This window comes from Pristiophorus japonicus, chromosome 21 (genome assembly GCF_044704955.1).
Source record: "Pristiophorus japonicus isolate sPriJap1 chromosome 21, sPriJap1.hap1, whole genome shotgun sequence".
NCBI lineage: Eukaryota > Metazoa > Chordata > Chondrichthyes > Pristiophoridae > Pristiophorus > Pristiophorus japonicus.
Window position 1 is genome coordinate 18730930 of NC_091997.1, and position 18788 is coordinate 18749717.

Consider the following 18788-nt stretch of genomic DNA (forward strand, 5'->3'; position numbering starts at 1 on the left):
GTTTTTGAACTCTTTTAGCAAGTCTAGAACTTCCATTTCAGTTATATCCATTAATTTTGATAACTCTGAAGATGCCATGTTGTTCAGGCTTTGTCCTTGCGAATACTTGGTGGAGATAGTTCTTCAGTATTTCTACCAGCTTGTGTTTGTCTGATTCAAGCCCATTGACATCTTTTATGGTTCTCACCTCTGACTGCCCTCTTACTGTTAAAATACTGATTTTATTTTACTGTTACATTTTGTGTCTACAGCTATGTTTTGTTCTGGTTTTCTCTGTCCCCAGTCACCTTTTGACTTTTTACATGTTCTTCTATTAATCCAAATGAATCTCAATCCCCTTTCTCCCTGCAGGATTCGTAGAGGCATTTGTTTTGGCTTTGAATCTGTCGTTCCATTGAGGGACATGCCACTTCACCCATTGGCCCAGCCGACAGAAAATCATAGACTGGCAAACTGTCCGGATTCTAAATCACTGTCCACAAGTGGAAAGTCTCAACAAACGTGTTCAAGCTTGATCTAATATCATAGCTTAACTTCAGAAAAATGCAAACATAGATGTGGCTTCTTGGCTCCACGTCATAGAAAATGATCTCCAAGAACACCACCTCTTACAGATACACCACAACCAGCAATTCAGACTACAGGTATAAATTAACAGTTACCTGATCCATAATTGAACATCTTATCAACTTATCTAAAAACACAATAGTTTCAATAACCGAAGAAGTTTACTACAGCGCTCAGCCCAATTTGTATTTTAAACTCTCCACAACACACAGTAAAAAAGGGTAAGAGCTTACTGAAAGAAAAACCAGTGAACAATTCAACCACTGTTTGCATCTCTATGGATAACTATTTAAAGAAACTGACAAGTTGTTGCACTCTGCCCAAGTGATCTTTTGCCGAATATCCCCATGCACACCATTGGGCATCGGACTGCCACTTGTGCTCTGCTCAATCATCAAAGGTTGTTCCCTCAATTTCTTTAGGTCTCTGTCCTCTGGCATTCGTTTCCTGAACCGCTGTGCCATGTCACTTTACTGCCTTCCAAAACCTCAGAAAAATTCACATCTTGGATTGTGCCTTCTGTCCCTCTAATTTTTCCCCTTTTTTTGTCCTAGTTGGTGTCCACTTCCTTCTGCCTTGTAAGACATTTCCTCTACGTGAGGAGCAGTATAGCTGTTTTAGTTCCAAGAATAGTCCATGGAAGAAATACACTACTTATGCAGGTATTGGATATGTGACTCAATCTGGTGAAAACCAACAAAATCAGAAATCTCATCTAAAATATTAAGCCCTTGGAATTTAGAGGATCTTCAGATTACATTAACTAGGATTTTTAAAAAATCATTAATGATGACTATTGAATACACGCTGTACAACATGCTTTATTCATAAGCAGGTACAGAAGGCATTACATTACATTTGGTACGACAAGTAATTAAGCAATGTTCCTCATTTCTAACTTTGGCACAGCAACGTCAGGCTGACAAATTGCGTACCCCGGTTCAATTCTAAAGGGTAAAACAGGTACCCTTCTACTCAGACCAAACAAGGCTCCATTTACAAAGATGCCAAGCTTTTGTTTAGTGCCAAGTTTAGCTGCCAGTGACATAACTTTAAAAGAGTGTTAAGACACCACGTGACAACTGTGCGTACTACAATACCAATTACAGCTCAACTCACAAGTTTATATCTTTAGAAGAGTAAAATGGGCCAGTTTTATAGAAATCTCATGAACCATTCAACACCTTCACCAGCAAAAACCTGTTTTGTCTGTATCATAAATTTTCCAATATAAAGCTCCCCTGTATATAATGTGCATCTCCTCCATTTGGGCCGAGATTTGTTTTTACTACCTAGAAACATTTTAGATTTGTGTATAATACATCCCCAATTAAGGAATTGGGGGGTGGGGGGGGAGGATGGAGTGCGTATTAAACACAATAGGTTTGATCTAATAAATGAGGACAATAGTATACTGTATATCCCACAGATTTTTTTTTTATTTACAATGGTCAAGTTTTCATATTTCATTACCTCCCATAAAGTATCTTGTGTTAAGGTGATTACTCTAATATCACAGCAGTTTCCTAATGGCTTCACAAAACAGTTGAATTACCTTCAGTGTTTTAGCATTTCAAACACAAAATTATTAAGTTGTGTTTTTAAGTTGGTGATACAAGAAGATAACTATTGGGGGAAGTCAGGAAATACTCCTTACATTTCCCGTCATGAATAAAACCTTCTATTTCACCATCCACTTCATGAAAAATAAATGGTATTTAACAACTCTTCAACAAGTAGCCTCTATATAAATTTGAATGGCATTTACAATATATTAGCTGAAGGTGTCTGTCATACTGGTGTAACCAGTAGTAGCTCATCAGGCTGATGAAAGGGTTGAACACTGTGCCTTTAGTTTTCCCTCCTGTTTTCTAACCATTCATAAAAGGATACCCATTCATAAAAGCCATTATGTTCGAAGACTGCTTAAGGACTGTAACAGTAGCAAAGCGTACAATGTTTAGGACAGAAGTTAGGGGCATTCCTACCTAAAATTGTCTTTGAAAAACTTAACATGACATAACAAGTAAATTCTCTCAAAAATCCAAACTGGGCTTCGGCCTCTATACTTGTTCATCGTTGAAATAGAAAAATCTTTTGCCCTTCAGCATTTTCTAAGACTAAGTTGAACATTAAAGAAAAAAAAAGTCCAACCTTTAAACAAACAAAAAACAGACAACGTAGTTGGCAATTTGTAAATGTTTAGCTACATTTCAGATCATACAACTATAAATTTCAAGCCCAATTGTCTCTCCTAACAACATGTGTCAAGCTGCTTTGTTGGAACTGCTACCATAAACAACAAATGAGATAAAAGCACAATGCTATATTTGCTGGGGTAGCACGCTTTACTATGCCCTCTGCAGGACAAACAGAGGTAAGGAATACAATGTAAGGCTAAAGATTCACGATTGGATCTTCTGCTCTGTGTTCACTAGCTGTTACAAGGTGGTGCCTTTGCGGAAACAGAAACAATGGTCAACTAAGTTCCTTTCGGTGGTGTCCATTTCAAACAGCTGGAGTCTATGGTTTTGTTCCCATTCGTTCGTTTTGCTTCTTTGGCCAGCCACTCATCTATTAGATCCTAAAGTGAAATAGGAAAAGGAGTTGTGTGAAAGCTGACAATAAATGTCGCAATAAATATATCCAGCATGTTTTATTGCTATCAAATTATAACTAACAATTTGTCAAACGAACATTACAATTTAAGAATGTGCCAAATTATAAATTACTAATGCACTGAATCAATATTTATGTAAAGGAGTACTGTACAGTTATCTCAATCCAAAATTCATCTTAGAAAGTGTCATGTATTCAACCAGCATTGTAACCCATGTATAATCTGACCTAAGTTGTACACCTTGAGAACACTGACCACTAGGTGGTGAACTTGTGGGAGACACTCCTAACCGAGACCTTCAGATATAAAAGGGGAAGCTCCACCCACTTCCATCACTTGAGTGCGAAGGAATAAAGGACAGGTCACAGACTGACCTTCTCTCAAGCATGGGCCTCGTGTGCATTTATACTGTACAGTAAGGATGTATCAATGGCGACAAAAAACTGGGATTTAAACCACGCGAGCATGGCCACTAGCAGAACAGACGAGAGGTACTGTGTTAAGGAATGGTTGGGGCAGAGATTCAACATTGTTAAAGCAGTACACAGTTCTCCAGGCAGACAAGGGCAGTCAGGCATGCCCCAACATGTAGTCGAACCCAGAGGGGGAGTTCGACAGAGACAATGGCTAGCTGAACTGCGATTCACGCCATTGCAAGGGACAATGCGGCCAGTAATGGGGCCATCAACACCTGTTAATGGCGCATTCAAGGACAGGGGCAGTCAGGGACGATCGACTGGCAAGGGACCTTTTGTTTCAAACAGCAGCTCATGCTGGAGGCGTGGAGGCACACACTCAGCCGGAGTTTGCAGAGGTGAGCAAAATACCTGCAGAAATGAACGCTGGGGGAAATCGCTGGAAGCTGAAGTTCAGCGAGTTCATGTGGAGCACGTACACAGTTCATACACCAGGACGCCACCGATAATGATGAAAGTGTTCCTCAATGGTATCCCAGTATCAATGGAGCTAGACACAGGGGCCAGCCAGTCCCTGATGGGTATCAAACAGTTCGAAAAGTTGTGGGCATCCAAGGCCAGGAGGCCAAAATTATCGCCGATTGACGCACAGCTACAGACATACACAAAGGAGATCATTCCGGTGCTAGGCAGCGCCACGGTAGTCATGACCCACAAAGATTCGGAGAACAGGTTGCCACTCTGGGTTGTCCCGGGGGACGGTCCCGCACTACTGGGGAGGAGTTGGCTTGCTGTCATGAACTGGAAATGGGCCGATGTCAATGCAATTTCCTCTGTGGAGCGAGTATCATGCTCACAGATCCTGGACAAATTTGACTCATTATTTCAACCCGGCATCGGCACTTTCATGGGGGCCAAGGTAGTGATTCACATAAACTCGGACGCCAGGCCAGTACACCACAAGGCCAGAGCGGTGCCGTACATGATGCGGGAAAAGATAGAAGGCGAATTGGACCACCTGCTGAGGGAAGGCATCATCTCGCCAGTCGAATTCAGCGACTTGGCGAGCCCGATTGTGCCGGTGCTCAAGGCAGATGGGTCGGTCAGGATATGTGGCGATTACAAGGCCACCATCAATCGGGTGTCACTCCAAGACCAGTACTACAGAGAGCGGAGGACCTCTTTGCGACGCTATCCGGTGGCAAACTTTTTTCAAAATTGGACCTGATCTCAGCTTACATGACCCAGGAGCTGGCAAGTGAGTCGAAGAAGTTGACCACCATCACGACACACAAGGGGTTGTTTGAGTACAACAGATGTCCGTTCGGGATTTGCTCAGCCGCCGCGATCTTCCAACGAAATATGGAAAGCCTCTTCAAGTCGATTCCAGTGACGATAGTTTTTCAGGACGACATCCTCATTACGGGTTACGATACTGAAGAATACCTCCACAACCTGGAGGAGGTGCTACGCAGACTTGACCGGGTAGGGCTGCGACTGAAAAAGGCAAAGTGTGTCTTCCTAGCTCCAGAGGTAGAATTCCTGGGGATGAGGGTAGCAGCAGATGGGATCAGCCCTACTGCGTCCAAGACGGAAGCGATCCAGAGAGCACCCAGACCCCGTAACATGACAGAGCTGCGTTCATTCCTGGGGCTCCTGAACTATTTTGGTAACTTTCTTCCCAAATTGAGCACGCTGCTAGAGCCGCTACACGTGCTCCTACGCAAAGGTCGCGAATGGGTCTGGGGGGACAGCCAGGAAAGGGCTTTTAATAGAGCACGCAATTTGTTATGTTCCAACAATCTGTTAACGCTATATGACCCATGTAAGAAACTTGCGTTAACGTGCGATGCGTCGTCCAATGGTGTCGGGTGTGTGTTGCAGCATGCCAATGCCAAGGGTCAGTTACAGCCGGTAGCTTATGCCTCCAGAAGTCTGTCCCAGGCAGAAAGGGGCTACGGGATGGTAGAAAAGGAGGCGCTCGCATGTGTATATGCGGCAAAGAAAATGCACCAGTACCTGTTTGGCAGGGAATTTGAGCTGGAGACAGATCACAAACCCCTAACGTCCCTTTTGGCTGACAAGGTCATAAATGCAAATGCATCGGCCTGCATACAGAGGTGGGCACTCACGTTAGCTGCCGATGACTACACAATGCAGCACAGACCGGGCACCGAAAACTGCGCCGATGCACTCAGCAGGCTCCCACTAGCCACCACTGAGGGGGCTACCGAGCATACTGCTGAGATGGTCATGGCTGTTGAAGCTTTCGGAAGCGAAGGCTCACCCGTGACAGCCAGTCAGATTAAAGTCTGGACAAATAGAGACCCGCTATTGTCTCTAGTCAAGAAATGTGTCCTGAATGGGGACTGGGCAGCCACGTACAGGGCATGCCCTGAGAAATTTAAACCATTTCACAGGCGCAAGGATGAACTCTCGATTCAGGCCGATTGCCTACTGTGGGGAAACCGCGTTGTCATGCCCCAGAGGTGTGTTCATCAGAGAACTCCACAATAAGCATTGTCATGATGAAGGCAATTGCCAGGTCACACGTTTGGTGGCCAGGAATAGACGCAGATCTGGAACTTGTGCTGGGTGCAACACGTGTGCCCAGCTGGGCAATGCGCCCAGGGAAGCCCCCATTAGCCTCTGGCCATGGCCCGCCAAGTCTTGGTCACGCATCCATGCGGACTACGCAGGTCCTTTCATGGGAAAAGTGTTTTTGGTTGTAGTAGACGCCTACTCCAAATGGATCGAGTGTGACATTTTAAATTCAAGCATATCCTCTGCCATGGTAGAAAGTCTACGGGCAATGTTCGCCGCCCACGGTCTACCGGACATCTTGGTAGCGACAATGGTCCGTGCTTCACAAGCACTGAATTCCGGGACTTCATGGCAGGCAATGGAATTAACCATGTTAGAACGGCACCGTTCAAGCCGGCCTCAAACAGCCAGGCAGAACGAGCAGTGCAGATAATCAAACAGGAGATGCTCAGAATCCAAGGGGGTTCCCTACAATGCCGCTTATCACGCTTCCTGTTGGCCTACAGATTCCGACCACACTCGCTCACAGCGGTTCCACCCGCAGAGCTGCTAATGAAAAGGACGCTCAAAACTCGGTTATCCCTTATACACCCCACCATGAAAGAAATTGTCGAGAGCAGGCGCCAGTCACAATATGACTATCATGACAGGAATGCGAGGGCGCGATATATTGATGTAAATGACCCTGTTTTTGTCCTCAACTACGCTGCAGGGCCCAAATGGCTCGCAGGCACTGTGGTTGCCAAAGAGGGAAATAGGATTCTGGTAGTTAAACTTACCAATGGACAAATCTGCCGCAAACATGTGGATCAAACAAAAAGGAGGTTCAGCAACCCCATAGAAGAAGCAGAGGAAGAATACGATGTAGAGTTCACTCCACCACAGGTGACCGAACACAGGAACCAAAGGGAGGAGAGCCCAATCACTGTGGGCAGTCCGGACAGGCCTGAGGCACCGCAAACAGCAGACACTCAGGCCAGCGTCCAACAACCGGAGCTCCAACTCAGGCACTCTACAAGGGAGCGTAAACCACCAGAGAGACTCAACCTGTGATCCCAATAAGACTTTGGGGGGGGGGGGGGGGGGGGGAAGGTGATGTCATATATTCAACCAGCATTGTAACCCATGTATAATCTGACCTAAGTTGTACACCTTGAGAACACTGACCACTAGGTGGTGAACTTGTGGGAGACACTCCTAACCTAGACCTTCAGATATAAAAGGGGACGCTCCACCCACTTCCATCACTTGAGTGCTAAGGAATAAAGGACAGGTCACAGACTGACCTTTTCTCAAGCATGGGCCTCGTGTACATTTACACTGTCCAGTAAGGACGTATCAGAAAGGAATCTGAAAACTGCCCCAGGTGCAAGCAAGAAACATTCCATATTTAATAGCATCTCACCGAGTATTTTACGGAGGATTTCAAATTTACTCAAAATCCTTTTCTATGTAGTGCATATTTTTTTGCAAAATTTGTGTCAGGCTAGCTTGAGTCAGAAGGTTGTGAATTCAAGCGTCACTCGAGTCTTGATCATATAATTATAGGTTGATACTTTAATGCAGTACTGAGGAAGTGGTGCAATGTCAGAGGTGCCATTTTGAGGATGATTAAACTTGGGTTCCATCTGTCTAATCAAGTAGACCTAAAAGATCTCAGGGCGCTATTTGAAGAGCAGCAGGGGAGTTCTCTTGGTGCCCTGGCCAACATTTATCACTCAAGCAATAGCATTTAAACAGACAACTAGTTAATTTATCTTGTATACCATTAATCAAATTTAAATACCTGTCGTTTTAAAACCAAGTGTTTTCCCTTCCAGTATTTCAGCATCTGTAATGCCTGAAGAGTGCTGACAATGTCCACAGGATTAACTGCAGTCTCTTGACTTATTTCTACAAAAACAAAAATGTTTGTTTGGTACTTTGCAAACTCTCAGTGTGTTATAAAAATGGTTACTGAGAGTAACAAATGCCCATGTATAAAGCTGCTGGATCACAAAGAAACAGTGTAGATTGGAAACATTTCAGTGTTGTCTCCTGAAAAAAAAATACTACTCTAACGACATCTGACACCATCCCTTCCAGAAAGTTTCACTCTGCTTTGCATCGGAATCAGATTGGGCTCAAACTCAGTATTTACGCTGCCAGTTTAGCTGCACTTGGTGTGAATGTACCCTGAATATATGATATTAAGAATAGATTAAATCTTCAAAAAAATACTCATATTCTCAATTTATTTTATCTATGTTGCAGGGAATGCAGTCCTAATTTACAAGTTCTCTTATCTGACATTTTATTTGAATAATTTGCAGTGAAAAGTCTAACCTCATCATATGCAAAAGAAACTGCATGAAAAATGGTACATTCACATTTTAGACTTTCCCATCTGAACAGGAAATATATAACTTAAATTTCCTCCAGCATATCAGAGATTTAGCAGATCTTGTATACAAATTTGTTCAGATGTTGAAAAATGCAGGTGAAAAAAATTTATTATTTACCATCCATAATTTCATAAATCAATCTTAAGTCAAAATTGAGAGAAATTGCTGTAACTGAACATTGGCTTTGTTTTTCAGGATTTGAAGATAAATTGGAATAAATGATTCTCAGATGTCCATTACACAGTTTCCTGTACAAAAGCTCTGAAAAATGGCTGCATTACAATATAACTGATATATAGAAGCGTTCTCCAATATGTCTGGGGAATACTTGAATTGCAAGCTATTATCCTTAAGAGGCAAATAAACGGTGCTTAGTTTCCAAAGTCAGCAGCATTGTATATAAAGATGCGTAACTACCTTGTACTACAATCACACATTGATCATTTCGTCGGGGTATCTGTTGTAAATGGCCCACATGACTACTGGCTTTATATGCTACGAAGGTGACAAGATATGCTACACACTGCCTGTGGGTAATGTGATAGAGGTTTACTACAAGAAATGTTCTATAACATTCTTATCAAGTATTGAGAAAGTTTCCTCTTCCTCCTTTAAGGAAGATTTACAGCTTCTGCCCTCTGATAGTTGGCTGCTCTATTGGAACTGCTACTGATGGCACTATGATGGGACAGATTTTCCAGCTCTCAGCTTTGAAGCACCACTCTAACTGCTCCAAGAAAAGTAACAAAATATTCAGCAGCCAAAAGAAATTTACAGAAATGCAACTTTTGAAGCTGGATAATTGCATCCACACATTTTATGTGCTTTCTCCCCTCGATTTCACCATTCCTTTTTTAATGGGTTTTTATGTTCAGCCACTCTTTAGGTCTTTCTATACCACATTTCAATCTCTGGCCAAGAGGCATAGTAGAAGATCTGCTCTGAAGGCCTCTCAAAACCACACTTCAGCTGCCTGCAAGGAAGTTTGAAACATTACAGGGGGACGAGTTTCCAGCTATTCGTCCTCGTCCTGTTCGCCACTCATTATGAACGACAAAACGAACATCAAGAAGTCAGCAGATGAAGAAAACAGGAAAAAATGTGAATGTTATCACTTTTTGGCATAGTGCATTGCAGTTTGAGCATCCTGTGCCACCATTGTACTGTCTGTACACAGAACACTAGGATTCCATGATTGCCTTGTTGATAAAGGCACCAGTTAGTGAACCACATTTAATCCCTCGTGTGCGCTGAGTTAGCTGATTGCAGCTGGAGAACTACATTAGGTAGCTAGCAAACCATTTTATTTTATTAGCCCCGGCAAAAACACAGACCACGACGCAGCCGGCAGATATCCTGCACAGTACATTTTGCATAATTAATGGAAAATTTTAAAGTGCTCGGAGTGAAATTGGTCGGTTGCTGTTAGCAATAAACAATCAAAGGAAACAAGAGAAATTTAAATGGCTGCAAAACACCTCAAACCAAAAACAGAGGATCCAGACTGAAAACATTACACAAATGATTAAAATCCGAATGTCAATCCATTTTCACCTTTAATAGAAATTTCCTTGCCCTGGAAGTTGTGCAAATAACGTAGTAGCACTTCCTTCCAATAGCTGCGGTAGCTGATGAGGCCCAGGTCTGACAGGGGACGTTCTGGGGAACCGACTTTTTCTTCTACTTTGGACAGCAAATAGCCTTTTCAAAGAAAAAAATACATGTTACAAAAGTGAACTCGTTTTGTGAAACGTGCAGTGGATTTCAAATTCATTGTTATGGTACAGTAATGATCATCTGCCAACTTGCATTTGAAAGATCAATGGCCCACTATTGGCAGCAAGAAGGCTATGGCAAAACACAAATGACTTCCACAACAAACATGTGGATAAAGCATTTGTGGGTTTTCTGCCAATCCTAAGTGTTGATGCACAGCCTGCCAAGAAGAGATGAAACATCAGGCAATCTGGATCGGTTTCCGAGAGATGTAACTGACATATCATCCCCCAAAATCCTCAACGTCCACCGCCAAGAAAGGGCCAGGCAGCTCAGCCAGAAAATCAAATGTAACCCCAAAATCCTGCAACAGTTGGGAGGAAAAGTAATATAGTTCAGAATACATGGCGCTTTCCCCTTCTCCAAAGCTTCAAGTAATAATCCTCTGCAATACGCTCATGTACCACACCACAAAACATTTACCACCTAACCAGCAGTCAGTACACTTCTACAAACAGAAATGTATGAAGTATCCCATAAGACAATGTAAACTGACTGAACCTAATGTGTAAACATGTTAGTGTCTTATGACGTTTGCTTATGATAAATAAAGTTTGAATTAACGATTGGGAGACACTTGAGTTTACCATATATGGCCATGTTTCTCATTCTCAACACAAAAAAGCACATTAACCACTTTGTTGTTAATGGTAACCGAGTATTCATGATTACTGTCCATCCATATCAACCTTGAGCCAAGGCACTTTTTGGGGAAAGTTGCAGGGAACTGGAGAAAAATGTACAATATATTTCAAGTTACAATACGATTGTTGGACATGGGGATATTTGCACAAACTAGTAAAAGGAATACTCAAAAGAATACTTTGTTTTACACAAATTTCTGAAATAAAAATTTTCAGGGGTGGCACAGGGGTCTTGAGAATTACAGCAATAATGCTCAGTGCCATGAAATACGGATAAAGTAGCATTCAAAGATCAGTACAGATGAAGGAGACCATTTGGTTTGTGTAGCTCATCCTTCCATGGTTTTCCATTGAACCCATCACAGTACTTGGCTGTTCTTGAATGAGTCTGGAGCTTTTGTTTCAGTAACTAGAACTGAATGCAGTATTCAAGGTGCAGCCCGACCAAAGCGCAACCCAGCTTCAGCACGACAGCCTCAGACTTTACTCATTTGGTTATATAGCTTGGCATTGTTTGCTTTGTTAATTAATGCTCCCCAATGACTGGACCCAAGGACTGAGTCCATCGTCACGCTCCGATTTCTTTCACCCTCTTTTCCTAGCCAGTTTGAGTGTTCATGAAGTTTCACATTTTTCTTCATCCAAAGTGTAACACTTTGCACTTAACTGCCGTAACTCCACTCACTTGTAAATTCTGTCTAGGTCCTTCTGTAGTTCCTTGGCCACCATCAGAATCAACCTTCTCCTTCATTTATTAGCTATGCATTTGACCAACATGCAATAAATTTCTAAATCCAAGTTGCTTATGAACATTAAAAAATTGTGACTTTCACTCAGTGCAAAACTTTAAATTTACTCTTTTGAATAAAATGACACAAACTATGATCAAACAGTGGTTATTACATGGTGAAGAAGAATTAACTTACCTAACTTAAATTCTCCAGAACTACAAAACTAGTAATACGTTTCAAACACAATAGGTTGGCCTGCTAATACTCTAAATATACTCAGAAGGCAATTAAGCATTTGATACGCTGAATTCAGTGCAAAAATATGGGATCCACAACGAAGTTGGGAATTGCTCAGTTTCTACTGTTGGCAAAATTTGTACATAAAGACTTGAATTTATAGCCTTTCACAACTTCAGGAGATCCCAAAGCATTTTACAGTCAATCAACTACTTTTGAAGTGCAGTCACTGTAGGAAACGTGGCAGCAAATTTGCGTTCAGCAAAGTCTAACAAACTGCAATGTGATGATGACCAGAAAATCTGTTTTCGTGATGTTGGTTGAGGGATAAATACTGGCCTGAACACTGGGAAGAACTCTCTTGTTCTTATTTGAAATAGTGTCACGGGACTTTTTATGACCACCTGAGAGGGCAGATGGGGGTCTCGGTTTAACGTCGCATCTGAAAGATGGCACCGCCAACAGTGCAGCACTCCCTCTGCACTGCACGAGAGTGTCAGCCTAGATTATGTGCTCAAGTCTCTGGAGTGTGGCTTATGTATATGTTATATACACATATATACATTATATGTACATGTATATGTTATATACGTATGTACATAAACAGAGAAAAAACCAACATAACACCCTACTCCAGAGGTGGATGTGCTCAATGCTGTCACAAAATCAAAATAAATTGCCAATTTATAGTCAGCTTCTGCATCAAAACCAAAAGCCCAAATAGTCACTGCCATTACCCTTCAATACTTACTGAAGTCAATGAGCATTTTTCCAAATCCTTGTCTCATATACTGTGGCATTGTCAAAATGCATGACACATTATAGTTAAGGAATGAATTCTTCTCCTGAAATAAAGATAAGACCAAACACTTGTTATATATATGGCACTGTTTACTTAAATATGTGCAAAGCAGTATTCCTCCATCCTCAACCCTCCAACAAAAACAATGATTATGAAAACCTCGTCCGATTCAATGATGAAACCGTACGTTGACATTGCTTCCTTGCATCAACGTCTCATTCAGATTCATGATCATTGCCGGCCTTTCTTTTAGCAGTCCAGCAGTGATTATGGCCCTTGCCTTTTCTGGGAGTGTATTATTTCTATAACCATCTTCAGTCATGCTAGTTAATTACATTAAAAAGGCTCTACTCTATCAATTAACTAATATTGTTTCTAGTTGTCACATCCAGCTCAAGAACAATTGGCGACCCATCAGCCAGCAACGTGATACTAATTAACAGAACAAGATTCCCATGCAACAGACCTGGCACCTGTACTGAGGCATCAGCTGCAGCTTAATGCTGCAACAGTGTGGTCTGGAGGAACATAAGCGTTCTTGGAGGGTTAGAGGAAGTTTGTAGAAATAAGGAGGGATTTGAACAGGAGAATGAGAATAATTCATTTATCTAACTGGGAGTCGTGGAACCAGGGCAACTAAGATTTACACTTGGTATTGTGCTATGGAATGAGTCATGGTGGTCCATAGGGTTTCTACACTACAAATAGATATGCTAGAGTATTGTTTCTGTACTAATATTCCAGAGAGCTCAAGTTCAAATCCCACCATGGCAGCTTAAAAACTGAATTCAGTTTTTTTTTAAATCTGGAAATGAAAAGTTGGCATCAGTAAATAAGTGATCGATTGCTCGTATCCAACTGGCTCACTAATGTTCTTTAGGAAAGGAAACTGCCATCCTTACCCGGTCTGGCCTACATGTGACTCCAATCCCACAACGTGGATGACTCTCAAATGCCCTCTGAAGTGCCTGTAGCAAGACACTCAGTTGTATCAAACTGCTACAAAAAGTAACAAGACTGCAGTGGTTCAAAAAGGGGCAACCAGGGATGGGCAATAATGCCGCCCACATCCCGTCAATGAATTTTTAAAATCTTCAGTTCTGAGGAAATGCCAGTTACTGGCTAACCTTCGAGGACCCAGATTTGTTTGGAATAATCCGCCAGGCAGATTAGACAAAAACATTAGGGCCATTCAAATTGCATGTTTGTCATAATGGCAGAATTAGGATGCTGGAAGGATAAACTCTGATGATACCCAGTGGATTTCCCCCCATTCTTTAATGGTTGCAAGCTTTCTTCTAAGATTTCAAAGGTGCAATGAATCAATATTTATGTTGCTAGTGATGACAGCACAAAGCTAATGCTGCTGGAATCCTTTAGCAAACAAAGCCTAGTGGCTTGAAGCATAATAACTTCCCTGCTATTATTTCCCAGATGGCTTGAGTAACTGCAGAATCTGCTCATGTGTAATGTGTACTCAATTTACACAAGTCTCCTTGGGTTAGATATACTCTGCATGAATCTGAGATGCTGTGTATACAGCCAAACAGACTGTTAAACACAAAAAACCAACAGCAGTTCATCGCTGAATGAGGTTAGCAAGGCTCATGCATTATAAACAAATTAAATTCACTGCAAGACCTTCAGCTCAATCTTTAATGTGAGGGTTTAACAGTTGCTTCAAGTGCATATAAATTCTATGCTAAAGTTGCAAAACCTAAAAAAGTAATTGAGTATTGCAAAATGTTTCTTTAGACATTCCCTTGGTAAATAATCCTATTGCATTTTGAAGTCTGATCTTCCAAATTACACAGAACAGATTTTATAATAATGAAAAAATAGATTAAGTCACAGTGGAGAAACAAAGTGAGTTATTAGGCATAACAGTCTTAGCAGTTTAATTTTCTCATGTAAATCACTACCCAGCACATATCTTCGATGTATTTACATAAGCTGGATACTTGCTGATGCCTTAGTGTCTGATATAAAATGAGCTCATTCAGGGTATTCACCAGTGCAAAATTCAATCACTTGAGAGCATAAGCAAAAATAGATAGGTCCATAACAAAATTGTAAATAAAAGACTGGCAATTATTGACGACGCCAATAAAGAAGTTTAATGCCTCCATTAAAAGAACGCACAGAGGGAAGTCATACAAACATATTGGCCCAATATTTGCTGGAGCAGGGCATCTCGTGACACGCCCAGTTAGACATTTTTCCCACCCTGCGCCGCAAGTTGCTGGAAGTCCAGTCATAATAAGGAATCTGGGATCTTGGTGAATCTCCTTAACCAATCAGATGTAAGGATTGCGAAAGAAACAGAGGAACAACGGAAAAGGAAAGAGTGTGAATTAGAGTCAAATCGGGTTTAGAAATAGAAATAAAGAGAGGAAAAGAAAGATTGCATTAAGAGAGAGAGAAAAGAGACAGAAAGGAAAAGTAAGAAAAAAATGTTACATTTTAAATTTTAAAAATCCTCAAAGAACAATTTATTACATTCAGGAATGAAACTGCAGTTTCAATAGTTCCCTCTCTGGGCCGGAGAGGATAAGTGGCATTGCAGGAACATAAAGTTCGTCATTAAGAGAATCCTTACGCTGTTAAGTACCAGCCCTAACTTTCTGCAGCAAGTTTAATTTATTTCAACTGCGCAAATGCAGCAATTTCTTGGCACTCACGGGGAGGTGGAGGGTGAGCTGCCATTTCCACGAGGCTACTGCCGGAGCGGCACAAATCATCCAACAATTTGTGGCAATTCGCATCTCATGGGTATCTCTTCCTCGCCACAAATTGTTGGACAATTTATACATTAATAAAGGCGTGCACATTAAACCCGCTGTTACTGTGCCAGCAAATTCAAGCCTATTATAAATCCAGTATTTTGTCAACAGTAATTTGTAGCCCAAGTCTTCAACTACACCATACGCATTGTAAATTTTTCTATAAATACATTCAAATTGAGAGGAGGGTAAAAATTAAGACATCAAAAAAACTTCAACATTCTTTACCTTGGAGAAATATCCAACAAGATGACACCCTGTGTTATCAGCTTCTGTCATCACATAAAACAAGAAAGGTTCTACATCATAATATAATGTCTTGTGGTCCAAAAATAGCTTAGCCAGAAGACATAGGTTCTGGCAGTAGATCTAGAACATAAAATAGAAAAAAAATTAAGGTATTCCATTTAAAAGAACACCAGCCAGATAAGAAACTAGAACTTTCTTCAGACAGGATTAAACATTTTTAACAACAACTTTATACAACGTCTTTAACATAGTGAAACGTCCCAACAGGAGTATTATGCGATAAAAATTTGACACCGAGCCACACAAGTAGAAATTAGTGCAGGTGACCAAAAGCTTGGTCAAAGAGGTAGGTTTTAAGGAGAGTCTTGAAGGAGGAAAGAGAGGTAGAGGCGCGGAGAGATTTAGGCAGGGAGTTCCAGAGCTTGGGGCCGAGGCAACAGAAGGCACGGCCACCAATGGTTCAGCGATTAAAATCAGGGATGCCCAGGAGGGTAGAATTAGAGGAGCACAGACATCTCGGGGAGTTGTGGGGTTGAAGGAGATTACAGGGATCAGGAGGGGCGAAGCCATGGAGGGATATGAAAATAAGGAGGAGAATTTTGAAATCAAGGCGAGCACAGGGTTGCAAGAACAAAAATATAATCTGGAATCTCAGTGAAATGTGCACAAGTAGTGAAATTGCAGTATTCCAAGCATAGAAGAAATATATTTTCAATTTTTTATAGTTTTTGAAACGATTACTTGTATGCGGTAAAATAATTAAGCAGTTGAAAAGTAAGACCGATAAAATATGTTATAAATACAATTCAGACGATAAAGTGCAAAATTTAACAATCAGGAGAAGTCTGCCCATATGATACTTTAAATAAAATTAAGTACCACCTTATTTTTCTTCCCATCCACCTCAAATACAGATATATTTCCTTTCCTGTAGATTTCATCTCCTGGAGGATGCTTCCATACACATTTTGCCTAGAAGGAAAAATTAAAGAACAATTGGGGTTACACAGAATAAATCTAAAATTTCTATTCTTCATATTGAGAATTGTATTAATTTTATATTTTAACACCTTCTGTCTAACAGAAAACTAATTTGAAATTCTGTATATTGACCAGTTAGCTCTAAAGTGTCATTTCAAATTTGGTACAGTGAAATTTTGATACAGGTGCAACGTCCCAAATCCGGAATTCCGAAAATCGGACATTTCGGCGAGCAGCGCGGAGCAGAGGATGGCGAGGTCCGAAATCCAGCATGGATTCAGTCCCGAGGATTCCGGATTTAAGACTATTGATTTTGTTGTCTGAAATCCGGAAAAACACAAAAACCGACAAGGACTTAGACCCAAGGATTGCAAATTTCACGTTGTGCATAAGGTACATAACTTTCCCAAACATAAATGAAATAAAGATTTGCATAATACAATACAAATCAGCCAAATCTCCACTAATAAATAACTACCTCTAAAATCACCATCAGTTTGCATAAAATTGCAAGTACTTATGTATATATTGCATAGAACATAAGATGAATACATTTGAATGGTGCTAATTTAATCTTTGTTCTTCCTTTAAATCATGAAGTCAATTTACAAGATGTGGTTTGTCACTTTAATTTTTCCAACTGCAGGTTTAGATTATATGGCTGAAATAGCACCCACATTCCTCATGTGGCTGGGAATGCCATCGGAGGTGACTGCAAAAAATTAACAATTGAGGCACTGGAAACAAAGCAACAGATTTGCATCAGACAGAAATCAATACTGGTAGCTGACCAAAACACTGCTGGATTATTTCATTCCAGATTTTATTCCCATGTATTTCGTGTAACTGCTGTAGAATTTTAAATCAGCAATGTATCTCCTACAAAGCAGACTACACTGCTTCATTATCAATTCCTTCAAGGATCTAGAATTAAATCTGAGCTAATTAATTTATCTTGACAAACGACTTACCATATGCCTGCGAAGAATGGTCTGACTTTTCATGTATTTGAGACAGAACTCACACATGTACAGCCTCCCTAGTCGAGCATACTCTTCAGGGTATGGAGAATGGTACCAGGTATCCAGCTCGTATCGACCGAACACTATGGTCTTAATCATGTTACTGCCTTCTGTAATTTGGCCCTGTAACCGTAACTTTTCCTGCAGTAAAGAAAGAAAATTAAAACTGTATATCACTCTTCAAGTCCTGCCCAAACTGCAGCTGCAGTGACCTAGCAATACTCATCTCACATTTAATCTGAATAGGAACAAAAACTGCCAATTATATTTGCAGGTTATATAGCAGTGTACGTTATCAATATGCTGCATCGGGGAATAGAAGGAAACGGGTTTGCACCCATAATGCCCCACAAGAGAAAATTTTGAATTCTGCCTTATTTTCAGGGAAAGAAAAAAGAGCAGTACTCAACCAACCAGTTACAGAGTAACAAATATTATTACTGGAACAAATGCTATTATTCAGCTCTGGAAACAAAGAAAAATTACTGTTTAAATTTGCATTTTTTTCATGAATTTTTCATCATTGCTGCCACCCAGTGTCAGTATCAAGCACTTAGTTACAGGGTAAAGGCCTGGCCCGAAAACTCTATTGCAGCATTGCGTGTTTGTGCTTTCCACACCACTTATCCTTTTGGATTCTGAGCGTTACTAATTTAATGCCAATCTGTGACAAATTATGGTTACCCGTGGTTACCAGGAACTGGGTTGAAACTGTAAACTCATTTTACAGGATATCTTTGCAGGCAACAGAGGAAAATTTCAGTCAGTCATGGCTGGATTTAAAATCAAAGTTGTTGAGTATATTCAAGGCTGAGATCAATAGATTTTTTTTGGACTCTAAGGAAATAAAGGGATATAGGGATCAGGCGGGAAAGTGGAGTTGTGGTCGAAGATCAGCCGTGATCTTATTGAATGGCGGAGCAGGCTTGAAGGGCCGTATGAACTACTCCTGCTCCTATCTCTTATGTTCTAAGGTCCCAAAGGTGAAAGAACACCCATTGTGGCACCCACGTTCTAAATCTTAAAGAAGTC

At 41.0% G+C, this 18788-nt stretch overlaps 1 protein-coding gene across 2 annotated transcripts in view; it reads right to left on the reverse strand.

Annotated features, from left to right (window-relative positions):
* Positions 1 to 1370: 1370 nt before the first annotated feature.
* Positions 1371 to 18788, reverse strand: part of kat7b (K(lysine) acetyltransferase 7b) — a 71330-nt gene continuing 53912 nt past the window's right edge. Inside the window, exons 10-16 of one of the 2 annotated variants that reach the window (XM_070864443.1) lie at positions 17706 to 17897; positions 16636 to 16725; positions 15733 to 15873; positions 12671 to 12764; positions 10086 to 10232; positions 7934 to 8040; positions 1371 to 3151 (exon numbers count right to left, since the gene is read on the reverse strand). In XM_070864443.1, the coding sequence (XP_070720544.1) occupies positions 3050 to 3151; positions 7934 to 8040; positions 10086 to 10232; positions 12671 to 12764; positions 15733 to 15873; positions 16636 to 16725; positions 17706 to 17897 (873 nt within the window). In that variant the 3' untranslated portion in view covers positions 1371 to 3049. Of the gene's footprint in view, positions 3152 to 7933; positions 8041 to 10085; positions 10233 to 12670; positions 12765 to 13567; positions 13690 to 15732; positions 15874 to 16635; positions 16726 to 17705; positions 17898 to 18788 lie in introns of those variants that run through there. The other variant, XM_070864444.1, reaches the window with a different exon arrangement.